General features: G+C 36.6%; 2 protein-coding genes across 5 annotated transcripts in view; one reads left to right on the forward strand and one right to left on the reverse strand.

The window, feature by feature from the left end:
- RARB (retinoic acid receptor beta) overlaps positions 1-3138 on the forward strand; it is a 331789-nt gene extending 328651 nt beyond the window's left edge. For all 4 annotated transcript variants that reach the window (XM_048076090.2, XM_048076092.2, XM_013172007.3 and 1 more), the window contains one exon: positions 1444-3138. In XM_048076090.2, the coding sequence (XP_047932047.1) occupies positions 1444-1640 (197 nt within the window). In that variant the 3' untranslated portion in view covers positions 1641-3138. The remainder of the gene's footprint in view (positions 1-1443) is intronic.
- Positions 2928-19987, reverse strand: part of TOP2B (DNA topoisomerase II beta) — a 64479-nt gene continuing 47419 nt past the window's right edge. Inside the window, exons 20-36 of the mRNA XM_048076088.2 lie at positions 19412-19560; positions 18032-18263; positions 16433-16567; positions 15757-15957; positions 13760-13955; positions 13508-13599; positions 12254-12409; positions 12037-12120; positions 10807-11004; positions 10305-10449; positions 8942-9100; positions 7931-8138; positions 7373-7455; positions 6972-7082; positions 4618-4734; positions 3638-3735; positions 2928-3413 (exon numbers count right to left, since the gene is read on the reverse strand). Coding sequence (XP_047932045.2) covers positions 3252-3413; positions 3638-3735; positions 4618-4734; positions 6972-7082; positions 7373-7455; positions 7931-8138; positions 8942-9100; positions 10305-10449; positions 10807-11004; positions 12037-12120; positions 12254-12409; positions 13508-13599; positions 13760-13955; positions 15757-15957; positions 16433-16567; positions 18032-18263; positions 19412-19560 — 2526 coding nt within the window. The 3' untranslated portion in view covers positions 2928-3251. The remainder of the gene's footprint in view (positions 3414-3637; positions 3736-4617; positions 4735-6971; positions 7083-7372; positions 7456-7930; positions 8139-8941; positions 9101-10304; positions 10450-10806; positions 11005-12036; positions 12121-12253; positions 12410-13507; positions 13600-13759; positions 13956-15756; positions 15958-16432; positions 16568-18031; positions 18264-19411; positions 19561-19987) is intronic.

A 19987-nucleotide genomic window follows, 5' to 3' on the forward strand; every position in this document is an offset into this window, starting at 1 on the left:
CCTTTTCCCACCAGCAACAAACTGTGTAAAGCACATTCATGTCTCGGTGTGGAACAGAATCTTTACTGTATACACTCACTGCTAGACATTTAATTCAAAAATACTGAATTAAGTCTCTTTATGGTCCTCACCACTTAGTAGCTGAATGTTGAGTATCTTACTTTCAGTCCTTCAGATACACTACCTGTTTGCAGCAGGATGTAGCACCTAGGTTGCATGGGTGTTACTGGTGCCTGAAAATAGTCCAGGGCTTTCTGACCGTTGCTTGCTTATCCCTGGAAGCAGCAGCAGGTAGCAGTGTTCAGAGGGACGGCTTTACGCTGCTTTACAGATCCAGCTTTCCCTAGCAATAACCTTTCTTTTCTCCAAGGAGTTCTGTCCATCCAGCACGTGAGGTCTCCTCTGTGTGTCAGTAATTTAGGAGTCCCTGCGCGGGTCCCCCAGAGGTAACTGCCGGTGCCTGGCAGGGTGCTGCCTGTACGGGGCAGATGTAGTGGTGTGAGGGAACTGGGCAGGGTGTGCGTTGGTCTTTCCAGCATGTGTGACGTGTTCAAGAAGCCTCAATGCATCTTAGGAGCACTGTGTTTTATTGCGTTGGTTTTTTCCCCCCGTACTAGTGTTATTGTCTCACAGTCTGAGTAGTCAGGATTAATATAGTAATTGTGTTTAATCCTACACACAATAGCCTGCAAAGCTGTCTCTATATAAAAATACCCATTGTTGTTACTGGAGGATAAGTAGTGAACGGGTGGTTAGCTTCAGTTAAATCAGATGTAAACAGTGTTTCTGTGTACTTTTGTGGTTAATTAGCACGAGACAAAACACCTGCGGGCTACAGAAGGCAGCTTCACAAAAGTATCCATTTGCCTGAGTTTGGTCTTTTATAGCGCAAGGGGTTGTTAAATTCTGATTCTGACTTCACAGTTTGCTATGTGGAAAAGAAATATTTACTTCTGATATATTACTGCGCCTATTTAACGTGCCTACTCTGTTAAATAGATGAGGACCTATTTAACATGAATCAGGCAACATTTTTGTCCTGCTGTACTCCTTGCAGATCCAGTCCGGATTAAAGGCTGTGAAGTATATTCCAATTTATAAAGACATCTAAGTGATCACAGTTGAATTTAATTTGTCAGTATCGTTTAATACCACTTTGGTTCCGTCTCTGAAAAGAAGCGGTTCATCCAATTTACCTGTGCTGTAATATCAATTGCTACGATCACAATTTAAAACTAATTTGCTAAGGAGTGCTCATCTAACTCCATTTTCCTGCAATGAATGAAGCAGTTCACTTACGTAATTTTGTATGCAGAACTACAGAGGGAGACACCGAATCCATTAAAATAATGTACCCTGAAATTACCACTGATGGTGCTAAGGAAAAAGAAATTGTACAAATCGTCCTAATGGGAAGAACTTCTTTTTGTTTTCTTTTTAAAGGTGCAGAACGTGTCATTACATTGAAAATGGAAATTCCTGGATCCATGCCGCCTCTCATTCAGGAAATGTTGGAGAACTCTGAAGGACACGAACCACTGACACCGACCTCAAATGGAAACACTGCAGAACACAGTCCCAGTATCTCACCTAGTTCAGTGGATAACAGCAGTGTCAGTCAATCCCCCATGGTGCAATAAGACATTTTCCAGCTACTTCAGACATTCCTAATACCTTATGTACAGGGATGAAAAGCAAGAGAAACATTTTTACTGCTGCTTAGTTTCTGGACTTAATATATATCTATATATGTATATATATATAGATAAAAACTCAACAAGGACCAAGAAATTTTCATATGTATCGATATATACTCCTTGCTGTTTAAACTCTTAAAAATAGAAAATGCAAACTTTTGAAACTCTAAATCAGCCATTTCATGCAAAAAAAAATAGTTAAGCTTCTGTTTTCTCCTCTGAACATTCAAGACTGCATGGTGACAAGACAGATCTCAGACTTTAAATTCTGGTTGCATTCTGATGACTTTGTACATACAACTGTATGGCTGTACTTTCTATACTGGATGTTTGGTGCTTTCCTTTTGTCTCTCATACCTAAAGCGATCAAGACACCAACCAGACGAAATGGACTACTGTACACATCCAGGAAAGGAAGTCGAAAGGACCGTCTGATTTAGTTAAATGAAAACTTCTCTTTGATGCCCTCAGTTTGCATCTCCTTCCTTGTAAAAAAGTATACAAAAATTCACTGCACTAGCAGAAAAGACATCAGTATCAGCAGTAACTGCCAGACCAGTTATTCAGATATTTGTTCCACTGTTAACGTCACTTTAAAAGGAAAAAAGTGGTTTCTTACCTGGCTGGTGACCTAGCTCCACAAGTAACTACAACATTTCTACAGTAACGATAGCCTCCAAGGCAGAAACACTTCTCAGTGTTACCATGTTTTTGTTTACTTGTTCACAAGCCATTAGGGAAGCTTCATGGGATGGTAACCAGCAGACTCATTTACAGCTTTTGACTTGGTGAGTCTAGGGTATTTCCTTAAGAATCAACTGCCGGGAACTAGCTGGGTTATCCAGCCTTCCGGGTGCTAGGGAAGTACAGCTAGGACTTCCAGAAATACAAGGAGAGGATCTGCCTTCTTGGCCTTGTTAAATCACCATGAAGCAGAGTGAAAACTGTGGTAGAATGGTTAACAGATTTAAAGTGTCAGTTTCTTAGGTTTCATTTAAAGCACTAGTGGATTTTTTTTTTTTTTTATATATTCTAGCAAGTCTGTGATGTACTTTCACTGGCTCTGTTTGTACATTGAGATTGTTTAACAATGCTTTCTATGTTCATATACTGTTTACCTTTTTCCATGGAGTCTCCTGGCAAAGAATAAAATATATTTATTTTAAAAAACCTGTGTAGAAATAGTCCCTCTAGTCCAAATTTTACACATGCACACACACACACACAAGATAGTTTTCCATTTTTTAATGTTTAAACTTCATTTCAAAAAGCAGGTTTGCTGTTTGCAACCATGACAATTAAAATGTGCTTTAGCACAGCTGTCTAGAACATCTCTACAAGCCAGTCAGACAAATACATGACATTTCAATGAGTAAAAAAGAGCATAAAACTGTAGGTGTAAGAACAAAATGTTAAAATGCCTACACACAATAATAAAAACCATCAATTACATTATCACATAAAATAAGTCAAATGTACAAAAGTTTGCGACAGAAGGGACAAAAGGACAACACAAGATAGTTGTTGGAAAACATTTGTGTGCTCTTTGGGCACTTAATTAAACATATCAAAATCATCATCTTCATCAGACTCTGCAAAATATTTAACTTCTTTTCTAGCCCGGCCTGTCCGGGGCTTCGGGGCAGTTTCAGAGGCAAAGCCCGACTGAAAGATCTCCACATCCGAATCCTGGTCGAAAGCGGCCTTCTTAGATTTCTTTGGAAAAGAAAAGACGAATCAGTTGTGAAGCTCTGCACATGCTGCATTTGAACATTCACAACTGAAGCAAACCTTCTCTAACACCTACACCCCTGTTGCTGTATTGGCAAACTACATACAGTAAGAACACGTACCTTTCAGTTAAAGTAATCCATTAGGGTATTGTTGTTATTAGTGCTGTTGTTATTTTACAAGAAGGATGGACCATAGCAGAAACTGACCTTGCTTGGTGTAGATTTAGGTGTCTTCTTCCCAGGGTTGTATTCACCTTCGTTTTCTGAACTGGATGCTTTCCTTTTCTTTGCCCCTCTACCTTTTCCTAGGTGAGAGAATATATAAATTTAGTTTCGATTTTTTTTTTAATAAAGAAAATAAATAAACAACATTCAGCAAAGTGAAAAAAAATGTGAAAGTACTACATTTTAGTAACGTCTATGTGTTAAAGGTGAAATTTAGTTTATAGCTTAACAATCTTCACAACAGCAGTAACATACAATGTATTTGATATTCACAGTTTTAAATCGCTTTTATATTTCTGACGTTACCATTCACCCTATCAATTCATGCTGCTGGTTCAAGACAGGGCCAGACTTCATTAGCTAAACTTCTAGACTCCTGACGCACTGCAAAGCCTCAGTAGCCTTCTGTACTAATTACGCAGCATTTACTTCACCTTCACAGCTCGGTAAATGTACTGCTAACGGCAGCCACCAGCAGTGGCGCATCCTTTCCCTTTACGGACTGTTCTGATTAAATCGCTGCGTATGCTGATACGCTGCTGTCATTCTCTTCTGAGGACTCTGGCATCTGAGACCGGGCTGCCAACAAGAGCCAGAAAACCTCATTTATTAGTTACCAACTACCAGAATTTTACTGACTCGTATGAAGTTGAGATCAAAGAATGAAACTAAGCAGCACCCAATAGAAGAGCTGAGCAATTAACAGGGGGTTGGCGTTGTTAAATGCATTCCCAACAGTTAAGGTCAGATAAAAAGTTCACATTATTGATTGTCAAAAGTCAGTAAACTACTCTTGTCACACAAAGGGCTCATGGCTGAGTAATCTGCTAGTGATTCATTTACTAATAAACCAACGAGGTTCTGCGCTTAGAGACTACTTCCTTTTGAAAATCATCTTGACCCTGTGTTACAGAGCGCACAGACTTGCATGCTGCTGATCAGCGTTACACCAAAATGCTTACCTTTGGGTGCTGCGGTCTTCTTTGGAATGCCAAATTCTGAATCCGAGTCAGAGTTCATAGTTTCCACCTTCTTGGCCTTGGGAGCCCTTTTGGGTTTAGGTGGCGCATCTACTTTTGCTGTTGGAAGTTAGCGATACTAAATACATTAAATTCACATACTGGTTAGAAGTATTCAATTTTATTAGATTATAGCATAAATGGCAGATATTAAAATGAGATGAGCAGTTTCTGCACGTGGCAAAAACAAATTTCAACTTGCATGCTAGAATGGTGAGAAATACAGGTTTCCTTTGTCACACTTTAATTAAGGGGTATCAGTGCCTTCAGTACATTCCAGTGCTTTGAATTAAACACGCTTTCATCTTTTAGTAGGCAAATTTCTTATTAACAGCACAAGGCATTGTGCAAGGCACAATTACCTGGCCAAAACCTATACCGTGCTGTAGGAGGATGGCTAAACCTCAGCCCCTGATGTTGGTTTATTTTTACTTTGGTGATGTTGAAGCAAAATATGCTCCATTGCCAAGCACTACCCCACAGATGTGCCATGAGACGTAGCTGTGTTCAGTTGGCCCCAAGTCCGTCCTCAGATTCTGTTAACTGATATTAGAAAAGGCGTGGGCTTCTCGCTGACAAACCAGGAATTAGGGAGAAGGAAATAACTGGGGAGCGGTACAATACGCTGTCACAAACACTACTTGTTTGCCCCCCGAAACTGAGCCTGTCGTCTCTGGTCATCTCCTGGGAAGTCTCTTGTAGAACAGCAAGTCCAAAGATGACAGACCTCTTAAACGGCACCTGGTAGCTAAAGTGATAGTGTCCACGGCTTCCAGAACACTCATCTCCCTCTGTACTAACCCCAGTGGGCTTCTGAGCCACTGTCTTAGTGGTTCCTGCACCATACACCTGTACAACTGGGAAGGATCGTGGACAGCAACTAGGCCTGATCAGGAGAGCCAAGCTCTCTGCTTGGTATCCTGACATAAAATGGAAGTTTGCAGTGACGTCAAGGTACGCACGCTCTCAAGAAGCCCACGTTTTTGGCAGAAGGCTCAGGAATGGAATCAGTCCCACAGCTGATGCACAGGGGACTTCTCACTGCTGGAATCTGCCAGCTGGGCTATTCAAGGGGAGCAGCTGCTTACAATCAGAGTAAGACTGGTTTTCGGATTTCTCTTAGGCTTACTATAAAGCACTAGAACCACAGACCTCTCAAAGAGTGCATGGAAAGCAAGCTCAGCAGCCTCTTGATCCTCTGTAGTGCACACCAGAGATCAGGAGATTTCATCTCAAATTGATTGAAGTCTGAAAAGAAACTGAACTCCTACCTAATCCCTTATTTTCCCTTCTATTCTTTTATGTTCCCGTATCTGAGAAGGGAACGTGACTGTACAGACGGCAAGGCAGAACAAGTAGTTCTTTAGTGTCAGCTTCCTGTCCTCACAAATCCAAGCTCTGAAGTCACAGAAAATCAAACAGCTGTCTGGAATAATTATTTCAGCTACACAATGGGCATTCCCCAGCATGCAGGTGAGTGAATGCAATATTGCAATACCAGAAGATGGGTTTTGAATGGGCTGCTGACACAGGGCATGAGGATGGACACAGAATTGAGGAGATGACTAGGAGACTAGCTGACCAAGAACTAAGCACGTTAGGTTATCACTGCACTGTCCAACAACCTGTGGTCATCAAACTGTGATCCTGAATAATTTGGGCAAAGGAGAGGAGACAAAAACTGTACTCGTGTACAGCTAAAGAAACAAATCCAAATAATGAACATGCTCTTCTTGGAATTGTCCTTAATTCCACAGTTTAAGAATGTGCAAGTTGCCAGTTCTAAAATCCTAACTAATAAATGAAGAAACTTTCACCTGTGAAGTTTAAGGATAGCCTTTCATTCTCTGTATCAAAAAAAAACAACCAACCAACCAAATACAACTGTGCCAAGCAGAACTTAATGTGACAGTCCACTTAGGACTTAAATATTTCTTGGGGATTCTTCCTTTGCAGTTACTCTCCCTCAAGTAAGTTGGATGCATTATAGAAGACTATTTACAACCCCAAAGACACCATGTTTCATTTATTCCCTGAGGGTAAAAGCCTTCCATTAGTTTAACTAATCAAAGGCTGAGCATCAACTCCATACATGGAAAGCACTAAGTTTTGACACTACAGTGGAAAGAAAGAAATTATTATCATTAAGAAGCTGGAAGAAATTCACACTCTCTCCTGAAAGCCACTGAGTCTGAAATTAATGAATGCAATTCCTACTTTTAAGATGTGAAGAGATGATTTAAAGGTGGAAGAGTTTTTAAAAAAGGATTGAATTATGGGATAAATCCTACACTTACCTTTTTTAGCAGCTACTGTTTTACTTGGAATTTTCTCTGCTTGTTTTGGGGTGAAAGACGATGAGAAAACAGGAGTAGAATCCTCTTCATCACTGTCCAATTTTGTTGTATCTATAATCACAGAGTATGTTTAAATTAAGATTTGTTCACTGCATACTTAAAATCATTCATCAGTTAGTCAAATTCAATCTCACAGAAACACTCCTCTGATACTACAGCTAGGCTATGGATGTACTATGACCGTGATACAAGCTATGTTCCTCTAAGGATCAGAACCTCTTAATAAATCTTGATATCTTTCTTTTACAACTACTTCATGAGTTTTGTGTTAACAACATAAATCCCCTAACACAGTCCATAACAGTTGCTAATGACAAATAGATCAGTGAAAACAAGCTCACCATCATCTGTCTTCTGAGAGTAAGATGGGAAAGAGAAGATGTTCCCAAAATCTTGATTTTTCTTCTCTTGAGTCGTTTTCCTTCTTCCAAACACAAAAAGAAATTGCATTAACTACACACTGAAATATGTAGACATTATAGTATCTATAGGAGATTAAATTCCTCTTTGGGCACTACAATCCATTTCTAGCATCTTTATGTATGCTTGTGACAGTCAAATTCTTACAATCACTTTCCAGTCATGTACTGTAAGCATTTAAAATTAACAGTACTACATTTTTATCAATAGTTCTCTATACCAAGCTGGTGCAAGAAGGAAAACCAAAAAATGTTACTAAAGGCATTTTAACAGATGACATTACCGACACTGTATTACAGATGGGTAAGTCAAGTTTTCCCCTGCACAGGGCAACTGCAACGCTAAGACTCCTCCCCATCAATGTATAAATTTTATTTCACATGGCACATGTAGATTACTAATTGATCAATGTTTTGTTTAAGGACTTGTACATACAAAAAATTATTAGAACATAAATACTGCTGAGTTCCAGTACTTACTCTGGAGATGGCTTTGATTTAGCTGGGGAGAAGTCATATTCATCTTTTTCTAAACTGTCTGAGGGAACAAACTCATCCTCTCTATCATTTGTAACTGGAGAAGCTTTTACTTTAAGTTCATCCAAATCATTATTATTGTTGGCATCATCATCATCATCGGCATCATCTTCTTCTTCTGAGAAGTCAAACGTATATTTGGGCCTCTCAGCTGAAAGAAAAATACATATTTACACATTTCAAGATAGCTGGCTGTGTTACTACATTAATAAAGTGGAAGTCACTACACAACCCTTGCCGCAGATTATACAACACAAAACGCGTGGGGGAAAAGAAAATTGTCTGAGTCTGGAAGAATAGAAGTATATATTTTAAACTGCTATGAAATATCTGACACCTCTTGTTGCTTGCTCAGGTACCTTCAGCTTATGGCGTTATGAAGACATCACTGTACAAGCACATTTAAGGAATAAGAATCCTTCACTTACAATCGAAGTTTTCTTGACTATATCATTTGAACATTCTTCCTAATCAAGAGCTTGAAAAATCGACCAACAATTTTCCAGAAAAATCTTGTTTTTTTTAAAATATCAAATACTTAGATATTTTTAAAACTTTCAGACTCTGATACTTCTGACTTCCCTAGACTGTTCTGTTTTTTTTTTATTTTTCTATTTTTGTAGCCATTTCAGTTTTGGGGTTGTTTTGTCAAGCATTGCCTTGTTTCCTTGTTTGTCAAAATAACTTTATTAGTGTCTTTTTTTTTTTTTGTGAGTAATTTCTATTCTATTGTTTTGGATAAAGTAAAAGATTTCCAGACAAAGTTACAGTTGCTTTTGTAGCAATTCCTGGTTCTGCCATTAAGAGATTTTTCAGAATCATCACAGTGAAAAAAATATAACGCAAGCTATCTGTAGGAAATAAAGTCCCAACGGAATGCTGTGGTCAAATGAGAATGGAGGTTTGTAGATTAAACTTTCAGTCACAATGCACATTTCACAAAAGCTTGGGTACCTGCAGCTCTCCTAAGCAGAGAGTCTCTTGGAATAATCACAGGCTCATTCTCTTCTAAGTCACTTTCAGACTTGGATTCATCATCTGACCAGGGGTTTCGTTTCTTCACTTTTTTTGCACTGGATTTTGTTGATGATGGTGTTCTTCTTACTCTAGTACCTGTAACAAGTTAAAGCATCTATCACAATCAGGAAAAGGGAAGAAAAGGAAAAAAAAAAGACACTTTCATCTCTTCTAATTGCTTATGATGCATAAATTTAGTATAATTTATCCTAAAAAGGCTTTCTTTAAACATTGTAAATTTTCTTCTACTTCCTGAAGGAAAGTTTAATGATGTGATGAAATAATTTCACACAGAACCTGACCTGCTGCTGCCAAACAAATTTGTTTTATGACAGAAAAACATAAAAGTCTCTTATTTGAAGTTTTAGCTCTTCTGAAAATTTCCATTTTTTAAAGGTTGTTGGCATTTTCCAGGAAAAGAACAGTTTTCCATTATTTGGAGAACAGGGTCACAAACAGCTATTGGAAAAATCCAATTAACGTGGGAAGCGGAGGGGGGATATTGGGGGATACAAGTCAGTCAATTGCAGGGCAAGTTCAGGTCAAGCTGGGCTAGTTGGCTCTGGCTCAACACTAGCTCGGGTGGATTTGAGCTTCATGTAGGCAACTCAGTCATATGTGTACTCAGTTAACTTATTAAGCCAAGCCATAACATGCATACCTTTAAACAGTCAGAATGACTGATATGTCAGTCGGAAATACATGTCTTTAATCAAGTTCTACAGTCCGTACTAATACACTGAACTGAAGGTCAGTGCTGGCCCTTCAGTGTCAGAGGACAAACAAGGTAGAAATTTCTGTTTAAACAGAATTGATCTAATTATGTTAAAAATAATCTGTTTTTTTCTACTCACATAGAAGAATTAGAACAAGATTTGGAACTCCCCCTCAAAACCAGATGTAGAAAATCCATCCCCACCCTCAGAAAAGCAGTTCACTTAACAGAAATTTCAGTAAGTTAGTAAAAGCAGAAAACAATAACAGAAGTGACAACATATTTAACTTCAGCATTTACTACGTCTGCTGTTAATCTCTATGTACGCTGTAATGCTGAAGTACTTCAAGTATTTCCACACATCTCTTTAAGGAAGAAAATCAGATGAAATAGTGGTTATCATAGTATAATTCCCTTTTCACCGTGTGTTAAAAATATAGAATCATCACAGAATCATCGAAAGGCTCGGGTTGGAAGGGACCTTAAAGATCATCAAGTTCCAACCCCCTATTAAATATATAAAAATATATTTAATGCAAAATTAGTACTCATTTAAGCTTAATGATGACTGTGTAAGGACCTTACCAGGCTCCTTCTTCTCTCTCTTCAGTTTGGGGGTTTTAGTTGCTGAGGCTGTTGTATTCAGTGAGTCATCCCCACCACCCTCAGCTTGCGCACCACCAAATTCTTCATCAAATTCCATTTTTATTGCTAGAGAATCAGCATCACCCTAAAAATATAAAAAAGTTGGGCAAAATAAAATTATACATTTAAAATTTCAAGATAAAACTGCAATACAACTTTGTAGAAAATAATAAATGAAAGTAGACTACTCTACTAACATTTGTTGAATAGTCTTGGAAGGAAAAAAAAAATCAGCAAAAGCACCTCAACAATAAGTAGTCAAAAGAGACTTTCAAACATAAAAGAAAATATATCCAGTATTAACTTATCTGTGCATTGAGTCAGCAAAACATTATAAAGACAGCATTAGTGGGTTCTAGTGGTTTGGACTTCTGTTACCAGCATAGAAAAATACAGCATTTAAATAATAAATAATTGTAACTACAACAATGGTTTGATTTACCTTTTTCTTTTTCAGCAGTTTCCTACTGGCATCAGCTTTCATGGCAGATGTAATCTGTGGAACTATTCTTCTACCAAACGGTGATGGCATGGTCTCTTCCAATTGAAGTTTCTTCATCTTGGGTTTACCAACTTTACCTTTTATTGGTTTGCCGACCATGCCAGCCAAAACATCTTCTCTTTCCTGTGCTTCTACTTTCTGACAAACAACGTGTGTGGGGGAGAAAAAAAAATCTTTTTTAATAAGGACAAAGTGGAACACAGTGCTATTTAAGATTAATTTCTTAACATGGAGCATAAGGCTTCCCTTAATTGTCAGATGAATTATAATACACATTCTAGTAATGGAAAACCAACCACTTAATCTTGGTAAGTTCTTAATTACCCCATGCTGTTAAAAATTATGCTTTCATTCAAGCCTACGTAAGCATGAACTTTTGGACACTGCTGGTTTGAAAATCTTTCTTTTATCAAGTTTTGTTCCTCATATACATATCTAGGTACTGATGTAACTTTTCAGTCTTTCGGCACTTAAAGCAAGAAGCTGGCTTTTAGAGTAATTTCTGAATGACACATTTTTCAGACCTTTCATCAGCTTTTTTCACAATATCAACATATAGCTGAAAAGGAGACTTCAGAACAGAATACTTCGAATTGCAGCTGTCCAACGAACACACAAAGAAATAAAATAAATGTCTTATTTATATTATCCTGTGCTACCTTAAAAAGATTACATCAGCCACTTTCTGGCAACACTGAAAACTGAGGCTCAGCAAGTTATCCACCAATATGCATTTAACTTTTTCCAGAGTTGCTAATGAGGCAAGGTAAAAGACCCTCATCTGATATTTACAGTCTACGTGCTTAGTTCCTAGATGTACTGCTCTGCATTTGGCAATACTTATTGCCTCACAACTGATTAGAACACGTACAACTGCTATTATTATTACTATTCCTAGTTACAACTCTCAATCTCTGTGTCATCGGAAAACGAATTTATTTCTGGTAATTTTCCTTTCACTGACTTGGAAAAAGCATGATATTGTATAGATGTAAGAAAAAATCCCTGAGGACCACAACTAGGAACTCAACTATCCAAAACTGATTTCCCACTTCTCCCTATATTTGGAGGACCATCTGTTTTTAATTCAAAATGTGTTATTTATTTCTTATTATTATTAAATTTTGCTTATTTTTAATACATATTTTTAGAAATATATGTAAAACATACTTCAAGCTCTTCAACGAAAGCTGCTAAGTCTTCTTTCCAGAGATCTGACGAAGATTTCCTTTTAAGGTCGTTTAGTTCTCTCTCCTTAAATGTGAAAATAGAATATAGAAGTTACTAAGTTACAGCCAAAGTAAATACTATCTAAACTGAACATAGTAATTAGAAACATCAGTAATTACTAAATCATTTCAGAACAAGCCTCCCACAGCATACCAACCTTTGAATCTCTGTGTTTAATTAGTTCTTCTACTTTCTCTTTTGTAAGCGACCACAGAGACATGTTTAAGATGTAGTTAAAATCAGGGCCAGAAGTTGAGCCAGAAGCAGAGGATGCATCGTCATTTGGGTTCTGTGGGTCCTCCTCTTCTGCTGCCTAAAATGAAACATTCAGTTTTAGAAGCATTAATAATCTTAGCTCTATGCATGTACTTAAAACTCCTCCAAAACACTTTGCTGGAGTAGTAAGGTGTTTCCTCACGGATTCAGTGACATGAACACATTTCTGTACCTTTCCAAAAACCCATGTTCCTGTCCTTTTCTATAGTTGTATTGTTTAATCATTGATTTAAGAAAATAGAGCGGAACCTAATGCTAGCCATATGCATTGTATCCTGTTAGCTACAGAAACTGGTACTCTACTCTGTATCTCACATAGGCTGGAGTCCTTTGCCCTTTGGATATGCATGTACATCTGTTTCTTTAGAAATTAGCACAGTGTTTTTCTATACAAACTGCTAAAATAACCTTGAATGTAAGAGTTGTGGCTTGAAGGTGGATCAAAATTTCTCTTAATGATAGTTTTGCTATAGAATACTACACTGCATGGAGTTAAAATACAGTAGCAATAAAAAATGCAAAACAAATCAAATGAGAAATGAAAAAAAATAGCCAAAAGCAGTGGTAATGGCCCAGAAAAGCAGTAGTTGACAAAAATTTGAAAGTAGTTTCATCTTCCTGTACTAAAGTATGAAATTAAACTTGTCACTCTTTTGGAGCAACAAAAAACTGTGTAAGTCTTAAGGTAACTTCAAGAGTCATAGCTTTACAATATTCAAGTTTCATTCCAGAAAACTGATTAATAGGTTCTATATAAATAATTGTGTTTACTATAATGTGACAAATAAAAAGAGAAATATCAGTTTTAAGTCTGGAATAACTGATGCAGCATTTAGCATATCATCCAGTCAGAAGTCAAGTTGCCAGTTTTGATTAGAAAATTCAGTCTTCTGTGTTCTCATTTGCAACCCTGGTTATCTAGTTTTCTTAGAATTATCTATGTGCATTACCGATATTATGCAACAATATTTCTATATAAGTTTATATTTGTTAGAATGGAAGCCAATGAGGAGTAATGAATAATCTTTTGCAAGTGTTGTGTCATAAGTTAGACTACTAGAAAACAAACATCTGAAAAAATTAATATCATTTATAACAATAGTATCAAATGCATCCAGAGATTTCAGATCATTACCTTTTCCTGTGCTTCTTTCCAGGCTTTAACTGGATCAGATTCATAACCTCTCTGGACCAACATCTGAATCAAATCTCTTTTCGATCTATTCTCTACGAGATACACACACAATCAAAAATAAATAAATAAATAAATAAATGTCTTGAAAAAAAGCATCTTACATGCAAGAATGTTTTACTATTTTTAAATAAATTCCAGATTTTCCCCTACTGTTATCAATTCTAACTCACATTTTAGAGAGTATTTACTCACCTATGGTAATTTTTCCTTGTATCTTCTCTAAAATGAAGCGAGCTTGGTTGTTAAGTTTTGTAGATTCTGCACCCAACATTCCCACAAGCCATTCCTTGCGCAAACTATAATAATGTAATCGCAAATCAAAGAACTCCTTCAAAATGTCTTGCACTGTTTCATACTTCTTTAAACATCCCATATGATCAAATAGCACCTATAAAATACAAAATATACTGCTTGAGAGAGACTGCATAACTCAAGCTTTGTGTATGAGTTTATTTCTATCGCTCATATACATGCATCATATGAAGAGCAGAATTTTGAAGACTGTGAGCTCAAACCGTACTGTGGAACTATAGAGCACATAGCTGGATAGATTTTATTTTGAAGAAGTAGATTTAACACGAGATTTATGGTAATACTTTCAAGCAGAAAAACAGGTATATAGAGAAGTATGCCTGAGTTCAATTGAATGTCTAATTGTACCTAAATCCTAAAGCACAAGCTCAGCATCGCTTGATGATTCACAACCATTTAACGTAACAGTTGAAGAGCATCTTTAATAATCTCTAAATTCAGCTGTGAAAACTGCCACTTCAAACACTCCAGAAATCCTTCAAGTTCAAGCACAAAGTAAGAAATCATTTTAACACACTGGTGGAATCAGTCCTGCCTGACTTCTGACACCTCCAGTTTAGACATTTAAAGGTGAACTAGTCACCCTAGGCGCCCTCTATAGTCAGCTGAAAGAAATAAGCCTCTCTAGAGAGCAATTCATCTGTCTAAAGCATCTATTTGGGAATTGGATGAATAATGAACTAGCTCACATATGCATCTAACTTTTTAAGACGCTTACACTAGGATAGATGAATTCCTACACAAACAGAGAAAGCAGAGAATGAAGGATTGAGATGCAAAAGTTGTTGTAATCTGCTAAAACATTAATTTGAAGACAGATTTTTACAGTAGTTCATATGGTTGTTCAAAACTGTGAGAAGTACTATCACTTCTATTTGGCATATTCGCTTTTCTAAAATAATCTACAAAATTGTTTGAGCAAGGCCTTTATCATCTCCCAGTCACATGGTTTTTAATCAAATTTAAACCTATTTTCACATAGCTTTTGATTTATACAATAATGATAACAACAGTACTGGTAGTTTTGCTTGTGATAATGTTTGAAAGTAGTACCTGCCATACAAAGACTAGAATTCTGTTTTTTCCAGTCTGTAAACACAGATTGTTTAGGAATATTCAGACAGAAATTGTATTACAATTCAAGCCCCTCTCTTGTAATAAATACACATGTAAGTTTACTCACATTCCTACTCCCATCTTGCTACAAACAGAATGAATCAGTAAAAAGTAACATATATTACCATTATGTCTTCAGCAGCTGAAGGATAGCACTTTTTATACCTTACAACCTAAACTGGGAGTTATGTTGGTGGAAACATCAGGTATCCTATTACAGATCCTGCATAAAGTGCAATTTTGAAAATGGAACTTGTCTCAAGTTTAAAACTCAAATCTAATTATAATACAGAAAAGTTATTTGAATGATTAACTTTACATTAATCATTTTGGGTGAGCTGCATGGGAAGTTTTCAGTTATAGGAAACTAACTACCCAGAGACTGTATAATTTGGTTTGAAAGATCCATTAGGACTAAATTGGGATTGCTGATCCATATTGAATTAATATTTGTCATCAATAATAAATTTTTCTACTGTTTAAATAATTTCATATACATGGTACTGTTCAATACCCAGACAGTTCCAGTGAAGTTTCAAAATTCAAATGGCATGGCTCAATGTGACCAAAAAAGCTAGACTTGCATTATCTTCAGGAAGAATGAATTCAAACAGTTGACAATTATTTCTTGGCAGCAGCAAAATATGAAGAGAGATTTGCTCAGTCATGCACAGAATTGATCTAGTGCCAAAACCACTACAAAAACATTTGAGTTTACAAGCAACTGTAAGGATTCTGATAGCTAAACATAAAAAAGTTACCATAGAATTACAAGTAAGACTTGTTTGAAGCTTAAAAACTTTGTGCAATCCAGCAGCCTCTGCCTGTGCAAGTTTTTCTTCTGTCATCTTTACAACAAATTTCACAGTTGTGTCAGTGTGGTATTCCTTATAGTCAGAAATTAATGCTGGAGTTTTTTCAGTTCCGTTCAACATGGGTTCTAGAACTTGTTCTTTGTACACCTATTTAAAAAAAAAAGCCAAAAACTGAAACAGTTCTTAAAATTCATAATTCCTTAAACCAACCTAACAATCAACCTAAGATTTCAACTCTGTGTGTATCACATCTGATACCAGCGATAATTTACAGAAGCAGTATAATCTGCGAAATGAAGGCTAGAACTAGCAAAAAACCTAAGAGGCATCCAAGAAGGACAGGAAAGTCTACTCAAAAGAGAAACATATATTAATATATTAATATTAATATATTAACTCAGCAGGAGAAGCAGATATTGCTGTAGTATGGACAGTAGAAGGCACAATTAAAAAAAAACATCTTCCACAAAGGCACAGAAAAGAATGAAACTATGTTTCCTTCCATGTATGTATAATGATCAGAACTGATAGAAAAAAGTCGTCTATGTAGGATTACATAATTTAACACAAAGCTTTTTGTTGGTTTTGGTTTTTTATGTAAGTATATTTCACTGCTACTAACCTGGGTCCATGTTCTTACAGGAAGCTCTGTAATTTCTACTGTGTTCCTGTCCACCACAAATATTTCACCACTGACTACATACTGGTTTTGACCAAGTTCCTGAATGGTTCCTTTGAAGTTTTTGTAGTTTGGGAGCTGAAATTGCAAACAAACAAACAAACAAACAAGAAACAGTGGAATGGTAAGAAATCTTACAAGAAGATGTTGAAAAAACATTTATTTCCCATACACCATACAGCTATCGCTTTATATTGCACTAATCCATCAACCAGCCTCTCATGCCTGTGAAAATCTTAAGTCATAGCAAAAATATTATGGAAAAAAAACCAGAATATACACATGCAAGTGACAGAAACAAGTATCTTATAGTCTATAGAGTAGATACACAACTAAGAAGATGCAGCTGAATCCAGTAAGGTGGCTTTTCTTGTTGCTTGATTTTTTTTTCTTTTTTAATTTTTGGTTTTATTGTTTTTGTAGTTTTGTTGTTGTTTGTTTCATTTTTACAGGAAACTGCAAGTGCAGCTAAGGCATGACAGAATTCAGATTAACACCCAAGTCTCACAATAGCTTTACATCAGCACTGAAAGAAGTGGAGAAGTGGTGTTACCTCCCCTAGCCATTTTCTCATTCATGTGCTGTTTGGCAAAGATAGTGGAACCCATCCAGTTTAAAAATTAACTAACAGGGTGGGGATTTTTTTTTTAACTGAATTGATTCCCTTATCCAGCTTACCATGCAGCTACAAACACATACCAGCATACAGAAAGGAGCTAGATGGAGGCAGAACTGCCTCTTTCAACCACAGTGAAGCTTCAATTGACTGTGAGACTACACAGAAGGCCTAGGAGTCCTAAAGGAAGGGCAATGGATCGCATTAATTTAAAAAAATCGAATTATTGTTCCTAAGAATTTGCAAAAGGAAATTCACTATGTCATGAAAATTGACACTTGCTCAGAGGCAATGAACTGTGATCTAAGTAGAGATGTTTCTGCTTCTATGACTTATTAAACACAAAGTACCAATATTCAGCTGTTGATTACAGAGATTCTGGGTTCACACAAGTATTCTTACTGTCCAAAGATTTTTTCAAGTATACACCACCTCCAAGAACTTCTTGTAAAGTTTTAACTAAAGGAGCAGAAGCTACTGCTGATTTTCTTGGAACAGTAACAATATCTTCTCCTATGCTTACAAATATGTAGAAGTACAATTCAAGCACAAGACACAGGAAATGTTACATTTGGCTAAAGATAAGTAGTTGTACCTCAGAAAGGAAAGAGTGGCACAATTTTTTACTCTACTCCCATGCAGCATAACTACATGTAAGACTTGAAACTTCGAAGTCTTGCAGTCAACAGACCACAGAAAAAGCCCTCCAAAATAATTTGAAAAAAACAAATCGCACTTTTTTTGCTTCAAGGTGAACTTCCCCAGCCACATCCCAACAGTCAAGTAAAGCTCCTACTCAAAATTACTGGGACAATCCAAGCCAGATATTCCAATCATTTACAGAGTGATATGAACACATTTTCTAAGTATAAAATCAGGTTTGTTTAGCAAGCATATAAAATACTAGTATATACTACTATTTTTACCATAGGGTGGGGATCTAAGCCATCCAGCATTCGTCTGACATTGTTTACAATCTCTCTGGTATCATAGTTTGGAAGTTTGCAAGCCCATCCGGTACCAATTCCTTCAGCTCCATTTACTAAAACCATAGGAATGATGGGAATGTACCATTCAGGCTCTACGCGCTGGTTGTCATCATAGAGGAATTTAAGCAAGTTGTCATCCACTGATGGAAAAAGCAGCCTGGCTAAAGGGCTTTAAAAAAGGAAAAGAAGAAAACTGTTTAACTGGAGTCCTGTAAGTAAAGTGCATAATGCTTTAACAGTCAGGGGGTCCAGATATAATCTATTTGTATGTCTTCTTTTCTCTTTGCCTTTCTGAAGCTGAAAATACAACGTACATACCTCCCGAGGGAAAAAAAGTTCTTCTCAATGGAATAGTGTACTAATAACAGATACTAGCTTCCTTTCCAGTAATACATGTACACAATATACTAATAATTGATAACATTTAATATCAACAGAAATACCATTCTTTGAAGTATTCAGAATTCACACAGTTCAATGTGACAGTAGGTCACCCACCCAATAATAAAGCAACACAGTATGCAAGTATTTGCAAAAGTTCATTGCCCAGGAGTTTCTGAAAAAAAAAAAAAACTATGGTGGTGACTCCTGCTCATGTAGGAAATTGTCCTGGGTGAACACAATTTCCAGCACCTCATGTGAAAAGAAGAATGTATAAAACTAGGCTGCTACACAAAGAACATATATGAAAAGGGGAATAAATCCCGATACTTATGTATAAAGCTTACAATTATCAGGAGATTCTCACACTCTGCATGTTAAATTGAATTTCAAGGTATTATAATTTCAAGGCTATGAAAAATCAGCACTTAAATAAGGTCTTCATTATTAACTATGTATGTGTAATGTAGCTTGTTATGAAGACACTCATCAGAAAGGAAAATAATCATTCTCAACTTGCAAAAAAATGTTGAGTTGAAGGACTCATCACCAGGTGGCAATACATTTTCCTTTGCAAAACATAGCAGATTTCATATTGAACAGAGAAACTGAAAGGTGCTTCTATGACAAGTCACAATTTAAGATTGGCAATTGATCTAAGTGATCTACATTTTCAGTCTCCCTACTTACAATTCAAAGTTTAATTCCTTAAAAGCTACAATTCCCACAGAACTCTAATGCATAAAAAATCTATGCAGAACAAACTAGGTGCAAAAACACAGATGTAAGGCAGAATTCGAGCACATACATCCATCAAAATACTCCAATCCTCCCCCATTTCTCTCACACAAAAAAACCCTCTGCAATGTTGTGAAAGAATTAGTTTGATAACAAGGCTTTTCAGAAGTATGTGTTTAGCTGTACATTTGTATTTACCTTAACATGGTGAAAATATAACGAGGGCTGGCAGCATCCTTTCCACCATGAAGCCTGGTACCAAACTGACCAATAGGTTGTAGAAGATTAACATTGTTACTTCCAACAAAGTTCTGAGCCAAGTTGACAATAGTCATCATTAAAGCTTGCTGCAAAGAAAATACATATTCATAGTAATAAATGTGAGAAATAAACTCTTTCCTAATCAACTAGTAAGATATATTTTAAATGCCCAGGAACTGTGTGACTAACCTGACTTCAATTTCAAAAAAGTAGTCTCCCTACAAAAGCAACATAGCAAACCTCTTACAGGAGCTACTGGCAAAACATAGTGCTTTCTCTTTTACAGCCACGTTGTCTCCCTGCCCTTAAATTCCATCCTTATGAAAACCCTGTAAGTTTCTCCATTGTCTCTAAAGAACTTCTCTGAAGAAATGAAAACAGCACAAAGTGATTGCACTTACCTTCTCCTGCACAAACTACTACTCATTAATTTTAAAGGGAAAGAGGAAGGGATAAAGAGAGAGAATTAATTTTGCAGCTCTTGCTAATACTCCAGATAAACATAACAAAAAA

Source organism: Anser cygnoides, chromosome 2, assembly GCF_040182565.1.
Source record: "Anser cygnoides isolate HZ-2024a breed goose chromosome 2, Taihu_goose_T2T_genome, whole genome shotgun sequence".
In the NCBI taxonomy this organism is placed as follows: Eukaryota; Metazoa; Chordata; class Aves; order Anseriformes; family Anatidae; genus Anser; species Anser cygnoides.